General features: G+C 47.8%; 1 protein-coding gene across 1 annotated transcript in view; it reads left to right on the forward strand.

Annotated features, from left to right (window-relative positions):
* Nucleotides 1-1806, forward strand: part of TMEM260 (transmembrane protein 260) — a 73114-nt gene extending 71308 nt beyond the window's left edge. Inside the window, exon 16 of the mRNA XM_083440758.1 lies at nucleotides 1411-1806. Coding sequence (XP_083296884.1) covers nucleotides 1411-1692 — 282 coding nt within the window. The 3' untranslated portion in view covers nucleotides 1693-1806. The remainder of the gene's footprint in view (nucleotides 1-1410) is intronic.
* Nucleotides 1807-19925: the final 18119 nt, after the last annotated feature.

The following is a 19925-nucleotide window of genomic DNA, read 5'->3' on the forward strand; positions in this document are numbered from 1 at the left end:
GCTGACCTGAATATAAGCAGAGGCATCTAATTTTAGCACAAAAAACTGGGAAAACTTATTGACTCGAGTATAAGCCGGTTCACCACACCACAAACCTGGTGGTGGCATAGGTGTCAACTTTTCCCTTTTCTTGCGAGGAATCCTATTCGGAATAAAGGACTTTCCCTTAAAAAAAGGGAAACGTTGACAGCTATGGGTGGTGGCGACAGCAGCGGAGGAAGAAAGGGCTGCTTTCGGGCTGCTCGTTCCTCCGCCGCCGCCAACGGCATAGGCAGAGAAGGAGGAAGGAACAGGGGGCTCCTTTCAGGCCACTTGTCCCTCTGCCGCCGCCTCTACCACTTGCAAGAGCAGGCATAGGAGCCGCGGCTGGGAGGGGCACCGCGCAGCCGCCGCCGCCCGCCACACTTGAGTATAAGCCGAGGGGGGCTTTTTCAGCATAAAAAATGTGCTGAAAAAGTCGGCTTATACTCGGATATACAGTGGTGCCTCGGGTTAAATACTTAATTCGTTCCGGAGGTCCGTTCTTAACCTGAAACTGTTCTTAACCTGCAGCACCACTTTAGCTAATGGGGCCTCCTGCTGCTGCCACCGCCGCACAATTTCTGTTCTCATCCTGAAGCAAAGTTCTTAACCTGAAGCACTATTTCTGGGTTAGCAAAGTGTGTAACCTGAAGCATATGTAACCTGAAGCGTAAGTAACCCGAGGTACCACTGTATACGGTAAAGCCACTCCCAACCTAGAGAGGGGGTGGGGTTGCGGGCTGCCGTCCCGCGACTACAGTCTCGCGGGGGCAGGAAAGCCCTGCGGGAGTCAGGGATTCCCCCTAGTCCCATTAATATGCGCCTCCTCCCGGGCCAGCCAATCGGCTGGCGGGGGGGGGGGCAGTCCCACCAGGTGAATTTAAGGTCGGGGCAGCCCTGGCTCGCCCCTTTCTCTGCTCGCCAGCCAGTATACGGTAACTTACTAAACCTCACAATAATTTCATAATGATCGGTCTATGTATTTCTAACAGTATAACCAAATCAGTAATTTTTGATATACAGTGGTACCTCGGGTTACAGACGCTTCAGGTTACAGACTCCGCTAACCCAGAAATAGTACCTCGGGTTAAGAACTTTGCTTCAGGATGAGAACAGAAATTGCGCGGTGGCGGCGGCAGCAGGAGGCCCCATTAGCTAAAGTGATACCTCAGGTTAAGAACAGTTTCAGGTTAAGAACTGACCCCTGGAACGAATTAAGTACGTAACCAGAGGTACCACTGTAACTGTAAAAACTACTCTGAAAAATTTATTATTCTCAAAATGAAACCTTCATCTGGTTGTAAATATTTGACTAGTGATTTAAATCAGATCCATCCTGTTCGGAAGAGCCTTCAAAACTGAGTGTCCCCCCCCCCACATTGTCCCTAGCTGTACAGGGAGATCGTCAGCACCCACAAAGTGCACCCGGTCAACTGGCACAAGAACTACGCGATTGCCTGCGAGAGGATGTTGCACCTTCAGCCGGAAAGGGAAGACCCGGAACTGCTGTTGTCAGAAGCCATCAAGCACTTCCTCCTCTACACGGAGAAAGCAGCAGATGAGCCCCAGCAGAGCAGCATTTTGCAAGCTGTGAAACACCTGAAGAAGGAACTTCGGGGGTTGAGACAAATGAAAACGGGCCGGGAGACTTTTCAGCAAAGCACAAAGTGAAGGAGCTGTGGACAACACGTAGAAAACAACTCTTGGGGAAATAATGAAATATAGGAAGAGAATCTAAGCTGAGCGGTCTATGGGTGGAAGCAAAGCCAAGCTCTTGGTTGCTTACTTTGTTAAAAAAAATGGGGGGAGGGCAGGGCCAGATTTAGGTTTGATGAGGCCTTCAGCTACTGAAGGTAATGGGGCCCTTTATACGTCCAGCTGTCCTTTGTCAACAACAAATGGTCGCTGTTTTTTTCTGTTGAATATATGCTATATATGGTAATTGATGGACCTAGTAGGTATCTAAAGCCATTTGCACATAACAAAATATGTGTTTTATCAAAGTAATTGAGACAGAAATGAGCAAACCAGTGATATTTTAGGGAGCAGGCTAGCAGGCGGGGCCCATGACTTACATCAGAGGAGCCTACACAACACAAAGCACTGTTGCTGTATGTAGGTTTTATTTTATTGGGTTTTTTATCTTGTATTTTGGAAATGTACATCCAGTTTTTTCCCCTTTAATTTTTTTTGGGGGCCCCCAAGAGAGTGGGGCCCTAAGCTATAGCTTGTTTAAAGGTAAAGGGACCCCTGATTGTTAGGTCCAGTCGCGGATGACTCTGGGGTTGTGGCGCTCATCCTGCTTTATTGGCCAAGGGAGCTGGCGTACAGCTTCCAGGTCATGTGGAACCAGAGCAGCGCACGAAAACACCGTTTACCTTCCCGCTGCAGTACCTATTTATCTGCTTGCACTTTGACGTGCTTTCGAACTGCTAGCTTATCCATAAATCTGGCACTGGGGGAGGGTCTAAGAAAGGGGTGAAATGATAGAGGCTTTATGAAATGGCATCAAACAAACAAACTAAAACAATGTGCAAGCTGGGAAAGTAGACAGAGAAGCATTTCTCTTTTTGCCAATAGTACTGGTGGCACTGTGGGTTAAACCACAGAGCCTAGGACTTGCCAATCAGAAGGTCGGCTGTTCGAATCCCAGTGACGGGGTGAGCTCCCGTTGCTCGGTCCCTGCTCCTGCCAACCTAGCAGTTCGAAAGCACGTCAAAGTGCAAGTAGATAAATATGTACCGCTCCGGCGGGAAGGTAAACAGTGTTTCTGTACACTGCTCTGGTTCGCCAGAAGCGGCTTAGTCCTGCAGGCCACATGACCCGGAAGCTGTATGCCGGCTCCCTCGGCCAATAAAGCGAGATGAGCGCTGCAACCCCAGAGTCGTCCGCGACTGGACCTAATGGTCAGGGGTCCCTTTACCTTTACCTTACTGAAACCTTTAGTCATCCAATGCTCTCAGTAGTTTGTGCACAAATTGAAGGGCATGTGTTTAAAACGGGTGGAAGTGTTCTGCGGCCCAAGTGCAACAAATCCACTTTCAGAAAGGAACAGCCTTTTTGCAGTCAGAAAAGCAACAGGGAAATACATTGAGAATTGAAGTGAAGGAAAGACTTGACGGGAAGATGTGCCAACAGCCCTCAGCCAGATCGGGAGCGATCGGAGGGGCCGTGCTCATTGCCAAATAAGTCCCCTGCAAATGAGCCGATGGGAACTTTCAATGGAGTCTCTTGAGGGCTACTAAATCCAGCCTGTTATTTGGAGAGCCAAGCAGCCTCATCGGCACAGCACTCCTTTCCGTGCTCCATTTGCAGCCTCCGAACAAAAGTTACAAATTTTCTGGTGGCATCCCAGGATTGTTGTAATTATCCAAAGGGGTGGGACCATAAATCTAGCGGTTGAGCGCCCACTTTGCATGCAAAAGGTCCCGGGTTTAATCCCCAGCACCTGTCGGTCGGGCTGGGAATGCCCCCTGCCTGAAACCCTGGAGAGCTGCTGCCAGTCAGTGCAGACAATACTGAACTATATGGACCATTGGCCTGGCATGGTATAAAGCAGCTTATATCTTCCTGTGAATTTTGGCCTTCGGACTTCAATCAGGATTACTCACCATCAATACAAAATTCATTATCCTTATGGTGATGGCTACTGCCAGCCAGAGAAGGCAATACTGGGCTAGATGAACAAATAACCTAACTCTGTATAAGGCAGCTTCATATGCTCATAATGCACTGAATGTGGAGCTGTCGTTGAGTTTGGAAACTGTGGTTAGTACAAAACGCACCCGCTAGGTTGCTAACTGGGACTGGGTGCATTTCAGCTGTTTTAAGACAGCTGTGCTAGCTCCCCATCTCTTTTGGGTTGGTGGGTAAGTGGGCTAATTCAGGGTGCTGTTTTTGACTCTTAAACATCCCCAACCTGCCAGACTTGTCTCTTACATCCATCTCCAGTGCCTGTTAGCTTCTCCTCCTTAATCTCAGAGTTGCCCTTGTAGAACTCAGCAGGGAGGAGGATGGAGACAAAAACTAGAATTAGTTGAACCCGGTGCTATTTTTCCAGAAAAAGAGGTGCTGGATCTCACTGTGAACACCTCCCTCATTCTTTTGGAAGGGCAATTTTCTAATGCTCCTCTACATTTGCTTTTTTGTATGTGTATATTGCCATTTTGTTTTCGTTTTTCATTGTGTTAGCTGCACTGGGAGGTGTTTTTCTTAACCTGTGGGTGCACGATCGTTCATCGAATAAACAGATAAATTACCCTGTTTTCCTGCCTGTTTTGTAGCATCCTCTTGCCGCTGCAAAATCGCTTAGAGTGAATAGACAGTTGCAATGCCTGCAAACAGTCAGGTTGTTTATCCATAGCATCGACCAGAGGAGGAATGACTGCCATCTTTGTCCCTGCCTGTTGCCCATGCATGCTGGAGCTGATGCGAGTTGGGAGTCCAGGGACAATTCTGGTGCAAGGACAAAAGGCCCACCTGAACAGCCCCTCGCCCTCTTACCCACACCTGGAAACTCCATGCTTGGGGCAAAGTGTTCTGCTCCCAAAACACTGCCTGCAGGGAAAGGGCCAGAGTCTCTTGAAACAGGGTTAATAATAATAATAATAATAATAATAATAATATGCCCCCCCTTATGACTGGGTTGCCCCAGCCACTCTGGGCAGCTCCCAGCAAAATCTTAAAACCACATTGAAACATCAGTCATTAAAAACTTCCTTGAACAGGGCTGCCTTCAGATGTCTCCTAAAAGTCAAATACAGTGGTGCCTCGCAAGACGAAAAGAATCTGTTCCGCAAGTCTTTTCGTCTTGCGGTTTTTTCGTCTTGCGAAGCAAGCCCAGTGACGGATTAGCGCTATTAGCGCTATTGGCACTTTAAGGGCTAAAAATGGCTTTTTAAGGCTTAAGGGATTAGCGGTTTTGCTGCTAAAATGCTTTTAGCAGCTTAGCGATTCAGAAAAGGGGTTTTGGAGCAAAAAAAACCTCAAAATTTTTCCTCAATTTTCATCTTGCGAAGCAAGCCCATAGGGAAATTCGTCTTGCGAAGCGCCTCTGCAGACGGAAAACCCTTTCGTCTTGCGGGTTTTCCGTCTTGCGAGGCATTTGTCTTGCGGGGCACCACTGTACAGTGGACACTCAGGTTGCAAACATGATCTGTGTGGGATGCACTTTCGCAACCCGCAGCAATGCGTCTGCACACGCACAGGTTGCGATTCAGCGTGTATGCGCAAAGCACGATTTAGCGCTTCTGTGCATGCGCGGCTGCTGAAACCCCGAAGTAACCCATTCCGATACTTCTGGGTTTCGGCGGTCCGTAACCCGGAAAAATGCAGCCTGAAGCATTTGTAACCCGAGGTATGACTGCAGTTGTTTATCTGTTTGACATCTGACAGAAGGGTGGCAGGTGCCACCACCGAGAAGACCCTCTGTCTGGTTCCCTGTAGAATGTCACCAGGTGCCTGAGTCTCCCTGTAACCAACCCTTATTTCGTTACCGAACTGATTGCCTGACCCTGGTTGCCCTCTGGAAAGCAAAGCTCCGCTTGCCACCAAACATCCACCCAGCGCGTCCAGAGTGAGGCCTCCTCATTCCTTGCAGCGGCCGCCATGCTCGAAGGAAGCCAACGGGCAGAAGTTTAATTCCAGCGGTCCTCCTGGGGCCACCGGCCTCCCCGAGTTTCTCAAACAACCAGGGGCCGTCCTTGTTCCCTTCGTCTCAGTTGCACAAACCGGTTGCCAAGTAAACACATTTCTGCATTTTCCTAATTACTTTCCTATTTGCGTTTTGCCTCCCCTGTTTGTTCCTTTTGCCGATCTGGTCCTTGTAATTAGCCGCCGGTCCTGCTGCTTACATGTTGAAAAGGAGCATTTGTGGAAAGCGGGTAGGGGGAGAGTGTTTTTCTTTTCACCCTCTTTTTCTCTCTCTCTCTCTTGTGTGCGTGTGCTGGGGGTTTTTTAAACCCCCCCCCCCCAATATATATTTTTTTGTTAAAAGAATCCCTCCCCACTCCACGCACCGCCTCCTTGCTTGCGGACTAAAAGGGAACGGCGTTAAGAAATGCAAATAATGGCTCTTTATTTGATTATGACAGTTAATTAATAGCAACCTGTTTTAATGAATTAAGTCACTCAGGGCCCTTCAGCACTTGGGTAAGTAGTAGCCAGAATCTGTAGGGATTCTCGGCCCCCCTGCACCCCGCTCCAATTGTGTAGCTGCTAGACTCCAGAGCACTTACACAGGCCCCTGTATAGAAATGTCCGCTTAATGAAGAGGGAAGGTTTTAGGAGCTTGCTTGGCATTCAAAGATCACTGGCGAGCTATTCAGGGGCGGAGGGGGGGGGAGAGAGCCCCCGCACCCCCACCCCACCCCGACTATTCCTCCGTACGAGGAATAGTCACAGTTCCGCACCATTGTTCTAGCCAAGGTCCTTGATCAAAAAGGCCTCCTGGTGAACTCCGCTGGGCTCCCTTTCAGACGACGGCCATAATTAAAACCACTAATTCTCTTTTAAAAGTGCTACAGGATGCCATCGCGGGCCCCTGTTTTGGAGTGTCCTTTGTGATGTCATAAGCCGTTGAGGGCAGGGAGTTGGGTTTGTATGATGGGATGGAGAGCTCTTTTTTTTTCTTGAGACCAAGAGGTGCCCGTCACCGAGTTTGCTCTGCAACAAGGGTTCCTGTGACAGCCGTTGACGAGGTCTTGACTACTGCACAATCCCCAAACCCTCCACCTGCCTCCTTGTCCGCTGCAGCCAGGAAATAAATCTCAAAGGGGGATGGATGAGAGGGGAGGGGGGCGGGCTGGGAGAGGGTGGTGGCAGTGGGGCTAATGGTGGGGGCTGGCGTTTCGTTGACTGATCGGCCAGGGCTTTATTGGTCTTGGCGTGACACCAAGGGAGACAATCCTGCGCTCCCTTTCTCCGGCGGTTTGAAGATGCCCACTGGAGCCTGCCGGGCTCAGAGCACGGCCTTTTGAACAGCATCAATGGCCGCAACAGTTCAGCTGTTAGGGGGACAAATAAACGAAGGAGGGCTCATTAAGACCTTTTTTTTGGCTGTCTCGGTGCCTTTTGCCCTTTTATCACACGGCCTTATTAGTCTCCTACTCATCTTGAACCGGGAGGGGATGAATGGGAGTTGTCGAGCGCTAATTGGCAAAGACTTTTAATCATAGGCTAAGGACTTTCGCTGACTTGAAAGTAACTTCTCCATGGGAAGGGGCCAAGGCGAAACCACAAGTCGTTCCTCTTCCCCACCCCTTCGCTCTTGTCTACAAAAGCATTATCGGAGGGGGAGAGAGAGAGAAAGAAAGAGAGAGAGAGCTTGCTTAGTACTTGGTAATAAAAAAATTGAAAAAATACGAAGTTAAGCAACTGTTTGTTCGCCTTTAAAGGCACCTACTTTTAAAAGGCAGCGGTGCTGCTCCACAGCCTTCACAGTTGCTCAGTCCCAAGGAGTTTGGGCAGACCTGCTCGCGAGTAAGCATGCTGGGGTGGCCATTTTAGCACCCAATATTGCTTCAGAAGATAAAAACGGGTGCCCTTCTTTTATGGAAATGGAACACAAATAAATCTGGCACCAAGAGAAGTATGTTCATTTCCCTCCTGCCAAAATGCCTTGCGCTTTTCTCGAGTACACTTAAGAACCACCAATCTCTGTGATTTTTCAGGATGCTGTGAAAATCTGCTCTATGTAAAAGTATTGTTGTCACGTTTTTCAATATTCAGCATATAAGCTCACCACTGGGCAAGCTGTTGGATTATTTTGCTCATTTCTCTTTGTAATAGAATACTATTCTAAAACATGTTATGGTATATAATGTAAACATCTACGTAAAAAAGTCTCATCAACTTTATTATCTTGTTAAACTAATTAGACAATATAAGGGGCCTGCCGTATAAAACACTATTTTCAAATGTTTAAAAACTATTTTACATTGAGAGTATAAATATATAATATAATTCACACAATGTCTTAATAGTTGATCCTTAGCGTACATAATTATGACAGTACAGTCACAATTCTGGCATCTAGATCGTAAGTGTGTGTGTGTGTGTGTGTGTGTAAAAAAAGTATTTGCACTTAAATTCTCACTGATCTTTCTATTTAAGCTATTTCTCAACTGCTTATTGAGCCAAAGTAAAATCTCCAGCGACAGCATTTGAAAAGCAGACTGCTTGATAGATTAAAGGATGCCTTAGGAGAAAGGTTTACACCTGCCTCCTGCTAAATCAACGCGATGTGACAGAGGTGTGTAAAATTATTCATGGAGTGTAGGAAAAGTGAACAGAGAAAATTTGTTCTTCCTGTCTCTAATATCAGAACTCGGGGAATCCAAGGAAGCTGAATGTTGGAAGACTCGGGACAAGGAAGGTCTTCTTCACCATGACTATGGAATGGTCACCAGCTTGGATGACTTTAGAAGAGGAGGAGATCCTTGGAGGTGAATGAGGCCAGCACTGGCTGGCAGCCACAATGTATATGTTCTACCAGCACTATCTGGGACTGGACAAGACTGAATACCAGTTGCTGGAAATAGGAGGGAGGGGAGAGGGCTGTTGCGTTGAGCTCCAACTTAAGAGCTTCCCACGAGCACCTGGTTGGCATCTGATGGGCAGCAGGTTCTTCTTATGTACTTGGTTGGGCAATGTCTAAAAGGAAAAGGGCCAACTCTTATAAGGCAGCTTCCTTTATCCAGTGGGTAGAGATCCTTCATTAGCAAATCAGGATCTGCACAGGAGTGTCAGGCCTAATCAGCGCTGCAACTCAGGTCTTGACCCTATGAAGCAGTTGCCGAGACTAAAGGTCCACTGCCTAAGCCTCCTGCTCCACCTGGTCCTTCCCAAGCAATCTGAGACTCCTCCGACGTTGCTCTGCTCTCTTCATGCCTCTTCTGGTCCTGGGGAGACCGGGGACGGGGAGCCTGTCGCAGCAGGAGGGGGAGACACCTGTGCCTCTTCACCAGCCTGACTCATCTCTGCCTCTTGGCCTCCCTCCTCTCCTGCTTCTGCCTCTGATTCTGAACTTCTCTCTGCCATGGAGTCTCCTTGCTCGCTAAGCCCTGTTACATCTTCTGCTTCTGACTCCTCCTCTTCCCAGTATTCTCCTTCTGACCGTTCATCATTGTCCCACCACCACGCTGAGCCATCTTTCCTTTTGGGTTCTCCGGCTGGTTCCTCTCACCATTCCTCTACACCCAACCAGTCCATGACACGGATGGGGACAACGCTAGAAATAGCTGACTCAGCCTGCCATTGGCTCTGGCGCCCCCTGCTGTTGGGCTCCCTGCCTCCTGCCCTACCAGTTCCCCTGGGTACCAGCCAACATGGAGGAGATCACTGGTTTGTTCCCCAGTGTCTCCAGGTGGAAAGATCTTGAAGAGCAGGACCTGGAAATAATATCTGCTTGGAGAAATTTATGCAACATCGAAGTAGACTGACTGGCAGCTGCGGTCTTTTCCCACAGGGCTCTTTAGACTGTAGCATTTATCCATTTGCCATGAGCTAGACCCAAACTTTCTTGAACTACGGACTTTTTACAACAATGGGACAAGTCAGTCGTGAATCATCCTCAGTCCCCATTGATTTCAGTGGGACCTCAGTGGAATCATAGAATCATAGAGTTGGAAGAGACCACAAGGGCCATCGAGTCCAACCCCCTGCTAAGCAGGAAACACCATCAGAGCACTCCTGACATATGGTTGTCAAGCCTCCGCTTAAAGACCTCCAAAGAAGGAGACTCCACCACACTCCTTGGCAGCAAATTCCACTGTCGAACAGCTCTTACTGTCAGGAGGTTCTTCCTAGTGTTTAGGTGGAAGCAACGTACAGTGCGATTCTACTCAGAAGTAAGCTTTATTCAATTCAATAGGGCTTCCTCCACGGTAAGTGGGGCTAGGATTGCAGCCTTTGTCTGGATCCTACCCAATATCTTCCCCATGGTTCAAAGCAGTGAGCAACCACGTGCTCAAAGAACAACCAGGCAAATGCTCAATAGCTGCAGACCATCAGATGTGGGTTGAACACAATGTGAAAAAGTATATAAGAGTCTCCTTGCTCACTAAGCCCTGTTACATCTTAGCAGATCACAAGCTTAACTCGAGTCAACAGTGTGATGCAGCAGCAAAAGAAAACTAATGCTCTTCTAGGCAGCATCAACAGAAGTATAGTGTCCCCATCAAGGGAAGTAATAGTACCACTCTATTCTGCCACGCGGGTGGTGCTGTGGTCTAAACCACAGAGCCTAGGGCTTGCCGCTCAGAAGGCCGGCGGTTCGAATCCCCATGACGGAGTGAGCTCCCGTTGCTTGGTCCCTGCTCCTGCCCACCTTGCAGTTCGAAAGCACGTCAAAGTAGATAAATAGGTACTGCTCCGGCGGGAAGGTAAACGGCGTTTCCATGCTACTCTGGTTTGCCAGAAGTGGCTTAGTCATGCTGGCCACATGACCTGGAAGCTGTACGCCGGCTCCCTTGGCCAATAAAGCGAGATGAGCGCGCAACCCCAGAGTCGTCCACGACTGGACCTAATGGTTAGGGGTACCTTTACCTTTTTATTCTGCCTTGGTTAGACCACACCTGGAATGCTGTGTCCAGTTCTGGGTGCCACAATTTAAGCAGGATGTTGACAAGCTGGAACATGTGCAGAGGAGGGCGACCAGGATGATCGAGGGTCTGGAAACCAAGCCATATGAGGAACGGTTGAAGGAGCTGGGTATGTTTAGCCTGGAAAAGAGGAGCTGTGATAGCTGTCTTCAAATATCTGAAGGACACGGGTGATGGAGCATGCTTGTTTTCAACTGCTGCAGAGAGAAGGACCTGAATCAAAGAATTCAAATGACAAGAAAAGAGATTAGGACGATCTTTCTGACAGCAAGAGCAGTTTGACAGTGGAACGGATCACCTCGGAAGGTGGTGGACTCTCCTCCGCTGGAGTTTCCTAAACAGAAACTGGATGGCCATCTAGCTGTGATTCCTGCACTGCAGAGGGTTGGACTAAATGGCCTTTGAGGGTCCCTTCCAACTATCTACAATTCTATGACTCCATGGATGTTTTGGTCAAACCTCGGCCGCCGTGCTAGCTGCATATTACCTGGTGTCCGCTGTCAGGTTGACCCTCGCTGTAGGAGATCAGTGCAAATGTCACCCCCCCACCCTGCCAAGATACCATAATTATTTCTCAAGTTATATATTTTTTGTTTCTTTTCTCTTTTTTTCCCTAATGTGCCATCAGCGGTTTCCTGATAAGAGCCCACATTTTAAGTGGTATTATGCTAAGTAATTATTTGTACCGGATGGGAAATTAAACAAATTTTTGCACAGCCATGAAATTATGCCTGCCACGTATTTACTTTGGTGACAGATTTTTTTTTGAGTTTGGACAGGCTGGGTGGCAAGGGAACAAAAAAGCAAAAAACAAAAAAACCGCAGAGAACCAAGAATAATAACTCCCCCCCTCGCCCCCCCCCACAAAAAAACCCCTACCATAGGTAAGTCCTTGTAGCAAAATTTATTTGGCTGGATCAAATATTAAACCTGCTACTCCAAATTTCACGCTTTGGATTCCTAAAGCAGATGCGAGCGGAAGCTGCCAAATTTTAATTGGAGGCAGCGTGGCCTGCGCTTGCGGCTTCTCTCCAGCAGAGGGCAGGCCAGAGAAGACCTGGGGAGCATCTCTCCGTTTGCAAAAAAAAAAAGGGGGGGGCATCTTTGACAGAGGCAGCCTTGCAATTGTTTCCTTCAAAATATGTAGCTGCATGCTTGTGTGTGCGTATTTACATTTTGGAATGTGTTTCAGAATGCGGGCGTCAGATTTAAAACTTCCCTTCTCCTCGCCGGCAGGCTGGAGAGGCCTTTTGAGGCGCGTTCTCCTCTGTTTACAGATGCAAGTTGCTAAATGGTTGGATTTAATTGTCACACTAGAATGAGCCCTTGCATCTCCTTCCTCTTCTTCATCGCCCGATTTTTCTTTTTCTTTTTCTAATGGTGAGAAGGGGGAAAAGGAAATATGCCACCTTTTAAAAACCCAGGGAGGAGAGGGGAAGCAGAAATGTCAATCCACACACACAGACACGCCGGTAGTTCCTTTGTTGTTGTTGTTGTTTAGTCGTGTCCAACTCTTCGTGACCCCATGGACCAGAGCACGCCAGGCACTCCTGTCTTCCACTGCCACCCGCAGTTTGGTCAAACTCATGCTGGTAGCTTCGAGAACACTGTCCAACCATCTCGTCCTTTGTCATCCCCTTCTCCTTGTGCCCTCCATCTTTCCCAACATCAGGGTCTTTTCCAGGGAGTCTTCTCTTCTCATGAGGTGGCCAAAGTCTTGGAGCCTCAGCTTCAGGATCTGTCCTTCCAGTGAGCACTCAGGGCTGATTTCCTTCAGAATGGAGAGGTTTGATCTTCTTGCAGTCCATGGAACTCTCAAAGGTGGTTCCTTGGTTTTTATCAAATACCCAATTCAGTGCTGGATGTATGTATAAGCTAAAACAAGCTAAAGCTAAGGCCCTGTTCTCTTAGGGGCTCCCAAAAAATTTAAAGGGGAAAAACTGGATATACATTTCCAAAATATAAGATAAAAAACCACACAAAATAAAACCTACATACAGCAACAGTGTTTTTGGTGTTGTGTAGGCTCCGATGAAGGGACATGGGTGGCGCTGTGGGTTGAACCACAGAGCCTAGGACTTGCTGATCAGAAGGTCGGCGGTTCGAATCCCCGCAACGGGGTGAGCTCCCGTTGCTCAGTCCCTGCTCCTGCCAACCTAGCAGTTTGAAAGCACGTCAAAATGCAAGTAGATAAATAGGTACGGCTCCAGTGGGAAGGTAAACAACATTTCTGTGTGCTGCTCCGGTTCGCCAGAAGCGGCTTAGTCATGCTGGCCACATGACCTGGAAGCTGTATGCCGGCTCCCTCGGCCAATAAATCAAGATGAGCACTGCAACGCCAGAGTTGGCCATGACTGGACGTAATAGTCAGGGGTCCCTTTACCTAGGCTCCTATGATGTAAGTCAAGGTCCCCGCCTGCTAGCCTGCTCCCTAAAATATCACTGGTTTGCTCATTTTTATATAAAGGGTGCCTACATTCTGCATGGACTTGTCGCATGGCAACATGTGCAAATGGCTTTAGATACATAACTATTAGGCCAGCTATGGCCAAACTTGGCCCTCCAGCTGTTTTGGGACTACAATTCCCATCATCCCTGACCACTGGTCCCGTTAGCCAGGGATGATTGATGGGAGCTGTAGACCCAAAACAGCTGGAGGGCCAAGTTTGGCCATCACTGTATTAGGTCCATAAATTACCATATAGCATATATTCAACACACAAAAAAGTGACGATTTGTTGTTGCCAAAAGACAGCTGGACATATCAAGGGCCCCATTACCTTCCGTAGCTCAGGGCCTCATCAAACCTAAATCCGGCCCTGACCCAATTAGATATATGAGTAATGAAACTTGGCGTTTAGATTTCATGCATTTATTTATGACTGCAGTTATTCCCCCTGCTTTTCCCCAAGTTATTATTTCTTTTATTTTAATTGTTGCTATTCTATTTAATGGTTGCTGTCCTCCAGCCCATCATGGCTCATAGAACTGTAGAGTTGCAAAGGACCTCAGGGGTCATCTAGTCCAACCCCCTGCAATGCAGGAATTTCAGCTAAACCAGCCATGACAGACGGCCCTCCAACCTCTGCTTAGAAACCTCCAAGGAAGGAGAGTCCACCACCTTCTGAGGGAGACACTTCCACTGTCAAACAACTCTTAACATCAGAAAGTTCTTCCTGAAGTTTTGCTGGAATCTCCTTTCCTGTAACTTGAAGCCATGGGTTCGAGTCCTACCCTCCAACTCTTACTGTCAGAAAGTCTTTCTGTTCTGTGTGTCGGTGCATCTGGCTGTTAAGCAGAAGGTCGGTGGTTCAAGCCCACCCAGAGACGGCTGTGGGCAGGATTCCTGCACTGCTGGGGGTTGGACTCGATGACCCTTGGGGTCCCTTCCAACTAGGATTCTGTGATATGATATGCCACCTTCCTCCTCCTTTCGCCACTGTGGTGTAGTGGTTAAGAGCGGTGGACTCGTAATCTGGTGAACCAGGTTCGCTTCCCTGCTCCTCCACATGCAGCTGCTGGGTGACCTTGGGCCAGTCACACTTCTCTGAAGCCTCTCAGCCCCACTCGCCTCACAGAGTGTTTGTTGTCGGGGAGGAAGGAAAAGGAGATTGTTAGCCACTTTGAGACTCCTTCAGGTAGTGATAAAGTGGGATATCAAATCCAAACTACTACTACTACTACTACTCTTCTTCTTCTTCTTCTTCTTCTTCTTCTTCTTCTTCCTCCTCCTCCGAGGTGGAATAAGTGGGTCTTCCCCTCTTCATCTGATCCACCCAATGATTGTGTGGGATAGGTTGGGCTGAGGGAGCGCAACTGGCCAAGGTCAGTCCTTTGTGGCTGAGTAGCGTTTCGAACCCTCGTCTCCCAGGTCCAAGAAGGCAGAGGGTGGCGTGTACATGGTTCTTCCACTCCCCATTTTATCCTCACAACAACCCTGTGAGGTGGGTTAGGGTGGGATGTTGTGACTGGCCCAAGCTCAGCGTAACGAGCAACAGGGCAGAGTGTGAATCTGAACCTTTATAGTAATAAAATTTTATTTATATCCTGCCCTCCCCAGCCAAAATCGGGCTCAGAGCGGCTAACAACAGTAAAAGCAGCACAATTTACATAAAATCACAGTCAATTAATTGAAATACATTCTAAAATCAATTCAGAATCAAATGAATAGCAACCATTGGGCTAGAGTTAGAATCATAGAATCATAGAGTTGGAAGAGACCACAAGGGCCATCGAGTCCAACCCCCTGCCAATCAGGAAACACCATCAGAGCACTCCTGACATATGGTTGTCAAGCCTCTGCTTAAAGACCTCCAAAGAAGGAGACTCCACCACACTCCTTGGCAGCAAATTCCACTGTTGAACAGCTCTTACTGTCAGGAAGTTCTTCCTAATGTTTAGGTGGAATCTTCTTTCTTGTAGTTTGGATCCATTGCTTCTCTGGAGCAGCAGAAAACAACCTTTCTCCCTCCTCTATGTGACATCCTTTTATATATTTGAACATGGCTATCATATCACCCCTTAACCTCCTTCTGTGAGGATTGCCAAAGGAGGGGGTCAGGCTGTGCCTTGGCCAAAGGCCTGGTGGAACAGCTCTGTCTTGCAGGCCCTGCGGAAAGATGTCAAGTCCCGCAGGGCCCTAGTCTCTTGTGACAGAGTGTTCCACCAGATCGGGGCCACAGCCGAAAAGACCCTGGCTCTGGTTGAAGCCAGCCTAACCTCTCTATGGCCCGGGATCTCCAAGATGTTTTTATTTGAAGACTGTAAGGTCCTCCGTGGGACATACCAGGAACAGCGGTCCCTAACCACTTCACCTCACTGTCTCTTTAGAATACAGGCATTTAGTTTGTTCATCTGCGTTGCCTGAAGACTGAGACAAGAATGACACAATAGCCCTGTAAGGTCAGTCCGTATTAGCCTGGAGATAGCTTCTCCCTTTTAGAGCTGAAGGCGTTTTGAAAGAAATGTTCTTCCTTGCAGTGTGGCACTCATTCTACTTTTGCCTCTATTTAGTCAAAGTTTTGTGCAATTCAAAAACCAGCGATTTCTACTTGCCTGAAAGTCACAGCAAGACTGCAGTGTACATTCATGCAAAGTACCACTTTCAGTTCTTTTGAAAGCAATTACGTGTTTCTTATTATCCCCATGTTACAGATGGGGTGAGGATAACTGAGGCTGAGAGATAACAAAGGCTAACCTAAGGCTACCTGCCGAGTTCGTGACGGAAGTGAGATTTGAGTTGGGGATCATTCACAAAAGACCCTGAGCTTGCCCAGAATGCCAAGCCATTGTGGGAACAAACCAAAGGTTCCTCAGCGAGCCACAAACTATGGCTTTGGACCACAGCTTAACAGCAGCCATTAAACTGCGAGTTCATGTTAGACTGCTTTTTCTCTTTCATTTCACAAATGTTTTGTGTCACTGGGAAGGCAGAATTCTGTACTGATTTGCTATGGATGTTTGTATGTGATGCCAATAAAGGTCTGATGAAGATGATGAATAAACCGTGAGACAATCAATCAAACCATGTACCTCAAATTCCCAATCCCCAGAGCCACTCCAGGAGGATACAATTGCCGGTGGTATCTAAAGCTGTTGAAAGACCAGGGAGGACAAATAATGGCCACATCCTAACCTGACCTACCTCACAGGGTTGTTGTGGCCTGTGGAGAAGGGGTTGGGCTGGGGAGAGTCCCAGGGTCCAGGCTGAGAGGCCCAGGAGGCTGAATTCAGCTGCTAGGAATGAGGTTCATCACTGCTGCATTAAGTATTAATATTTCATTCAGAGAATTCCATTCATAAAAGGGGGGGGGCGTGAGAGAGAGAGAGAGAGAGAGAGAGAGAGAGAGAGAGAGAATGAATGAAAGAAAAAAAGTGAGTGAGAATGACAAAGGGGGAGGGGGACTCCCCCCTTACCATACATGTGTATATTCTGATTATCCTAATAATACACATATAATTGCCAATAACCTAATGTGTAAACTCATTCCAAATATCATTGCATTTCTCCAAAGAAAGTCTGGGTCTATAAGCTGTTGCCAATGTTGTCATGTTGTCAACCCATCAATGAAGGGGAATCATCTCTCTATTCTTCCAATTCATCAGTTTCAGTCTCAGTACACAAAATCCATTTTCACTGCCCTGTTGTCAATTTCCATACAATGGGTATATAGTGGTACCTCGGGTTAAGTACTTAATTCATTCCGGAGGTCCGTACTTAACTTGAAACTGTTCTTAACCTGAAGCACCACTTTAGCTAATGGGGCCTCCTGCTGCTGCTGCTGCGCCGCCAGAGCACGATTTCTGTTCTCATCCTGAAGCAAAGTTCTTAACCTGAAGCACTATTTCTGGGTTAGCGGAGTCTGTAACCTGAAGCGTATGTAACCTGAAGCGTATGTAACCAGAGGTACCACTGTATAGTTCAAGAGCATATTAATTTTTCCCTATAAAAAGGTAAAGGTCCAGTCGCGGCCGACTCTGGGGTTGTGGCGCTCATCTCGCTTTACTGGCCGAGGGAGCCGGCGTTCAGCTTCCAGGTCATGTGGCCAGCAGGACTAAGCCGCTTCTGGCTAACCAGAGCAGTGCACTGAAATGCTGTTTACCTTCCTGCCGGAGCAGTACCTATTTATCTACTTGTGCTTTGACATGCTTTCGAACTGCTAGGTTGGCAGGAGCAGGGACCGAGCAACGGGAGCTCACCCCGTGGCGGGGATTCGAACCACCGACCTTCTGACTGGCAAGTCCTAGGTTCTGTGGTTTAACCCACAGTGCCACCCGTGTCCCCCTTTACCTTCTTAAGGGAGTCCAATAGATTCTTAATAGCAGTTTCTGTTCTATAAGTCTTGCTTTAAGATCTAAAACTTAAACCCCTGCATTAAGCAGAGCGAGCCAGCTGGGGTGGCCCTGGGGTAATGGCAACAGCCTCTGCTGCCTCTGCAATGATCCTCCTGAGAAGCAGATCTTTGTGTGTCCTCTCCCTGCTGCCCTCAGTTGTGCTGGTGGGGATGCTGTCCTGTCCAGCAGTGCTGAAATCAACTTGGACTGCCAGAGCAGTCAGTTTCTCTTACCTGCGATGGCTCCTTCTGGACAGGGCTACCAATGGCTACAAGCCCCGATGGCTATGACCAGTGCCAGATTTGTTGTTGTTTAGTCGTTTAGTCATGTCCGACTCTTCGTGACCCCATGGACCAGAGCACGCCAGGCACTCCTGTCTTCCACTGCCTCCCGCAGTTTGGTCAAACTCATGCTGGTAGCTTCGAGAACCCTGTCCAACCATCTCGTCCTCTGTCGTCCCCTTCTCCTTGTGCCCTCCATCTTCCCCAACATCAGGGTCTTTCCCAGGGAGTCTTCTCTTCTCATGCGGTGGCCAAAGTACTGGAGCCTCAGCTTCAGGATCTGTCCTTCCAGGGAGCACTCAGGGCTGATTTCCTTAAGAATGGATTGGTTTGATCTTCTTGCAGTCCATGGGACTCTCCAGAGTCTCCTCCAGCACCAGAATTCTTTGGCGATCAGCCTTCTTTATGGTCCAGCTGTCACTTCCATACATCACTACTGGGAAAACCATAGCTTTTACTATGCGGACCTTTGTTAGCAAGGTGATGTCTCTACTTTTTAAGATGCTGTCTAGGTTTGTCATTGCTTTTCTATGCCAGATTTACGTATAAGCTAAACAAGCTATAGCTCAGGGCCCCACTCTCTTGGGCCCCCCCCAAAAAAATCTAAAGCAAAAAACTTGTACATTTCCAAAATATAAGATAAAAATAAAATAAAATAAAATAAAACCTATATAGAGCAACAGTGTTTGGTGTTGTGTAGGCTCCTATGATGTAATAATAATAATAATAATAATAATAATAATAATAATAATAATAATAATTTATTATTTGTACCCCGCCCATCTGGCTGGGGTTCCCCAGCCACTCTGGGCAGTTTCCAACAAAGATTAAAAATACATCAAAATGTCACACATTAAAAACTTCCCTGAACAGAGCTGCCTTCAGATGTCTTCTAAATGTCAGGTAGTTGTTTATCTCTTTGACATCTGATGGGAGAGCATTCCACAGGGTGGGTGCCACTACCAAGAAGGCCCTCTGCCTGGATCCCTGTAGCTTTGCTTCTCGCAGTGAGGGAACCGCCAGAAGGCCCTCGGCGCTAGACCTCAGCCCTAAATGGCCTCTGTCCAGTATACCTGAAGGAGCGTCTCCACCCCCATCGTTCATCCTGGACACTGAGATCCAGCGCCGAGGGCCTTCTGGCGGTTCCCTCATTGCAAGAAGTGAGGTTACAGGAAACCAGGCAGAGGGCCTTCTCAGTAGTGGCGCCCACCCTGTGGAATGCCCTCCCTTCAGATGTGAAGGAAATAAGCAGCTATCTTCTCTTTAAAAGACATCTGAAGGCAGTCCTGTTTAGGGAAGTTTTTAGTATTTAATGCTCTATTGTTTTTAACACTCGATTGGGAGCTGGCTGGGGAAACGCAGCCAGATGGGCGGGGTATAAATGATAAATTATTATTATTATTATTATTATTATTATTATTATTATTATTCATTCTCCCCTTCTTGGTTGAAAGGAGATTGCAGGCAGACCTTGGTGCCATAGATAGCTAAAGGGCCCCTTGCTTGCCTGGTGTATATGTGACTCCCTCCTGCTGCAGACTGCAATGTGCCAACCAGTTCTGTCGTCTCTTTCTGCTGCTGGGGACCTGGGATCTCCTCCTCTAACCACATGGAAACGCCGCTCTGACTTCCTTGGCTCCGCACAAACGTCACGGATTGTCAAGCCTCCTTCATTAACACTCCTTTCTCTTTTTCTTTCCTTTTTTGCGCCGAAGAAACCTTTAAACCTCTAAATCTCCCTCCTGCGAGCCAACCTGCGCGTCTCATGCTCGCGGTGCGTCTGCAAGCATGCGCTTAGCAACGATCCCAGATATAATTGGAAATTTAATAAAGCTGCTAAAATATTTGGTGGGTTTCAGCTTTTCTTCTGCTCTCAGCAAGAAGCTGAGGCCTTCCTGGTTTCACAGGCATCTTTCAACAACTTTAATTTCATTTGTCGATTAAGGATGGAAGTAGCATTTCCACTCGGTTGACTTAACTGGGCTTGAGGAAGACAAAAGGACTCATTGTTTGCAACGTTCGGGAGTGGTTTGATAGTCTCCCCCCCCATCCCCGCTCTGACTCTCTCTCTCTCTCTCTCTCTCTCTCTCTCTCTCTCTCTCTCTGTTGTATTTTCTAAAGCCAGACATTAAGCCGTAGGTGGCATTCTTTACATCTGACGTCGAAGCGCTTTTGTCAGGTGTTGAGT

The sequence above is a fragment of the Podarcis tiliguerta genome (assembly GCF_965153285.1).
Source record: "Podarcis tiliguerta genome assembly, chromosome: 1".
Lineage (NCBI taxonomy): Eukaryota > Metazoa > Chordata > Lepidosauria > Squamata > Lacertidae > Podarcis > Podarcis tiliguerta.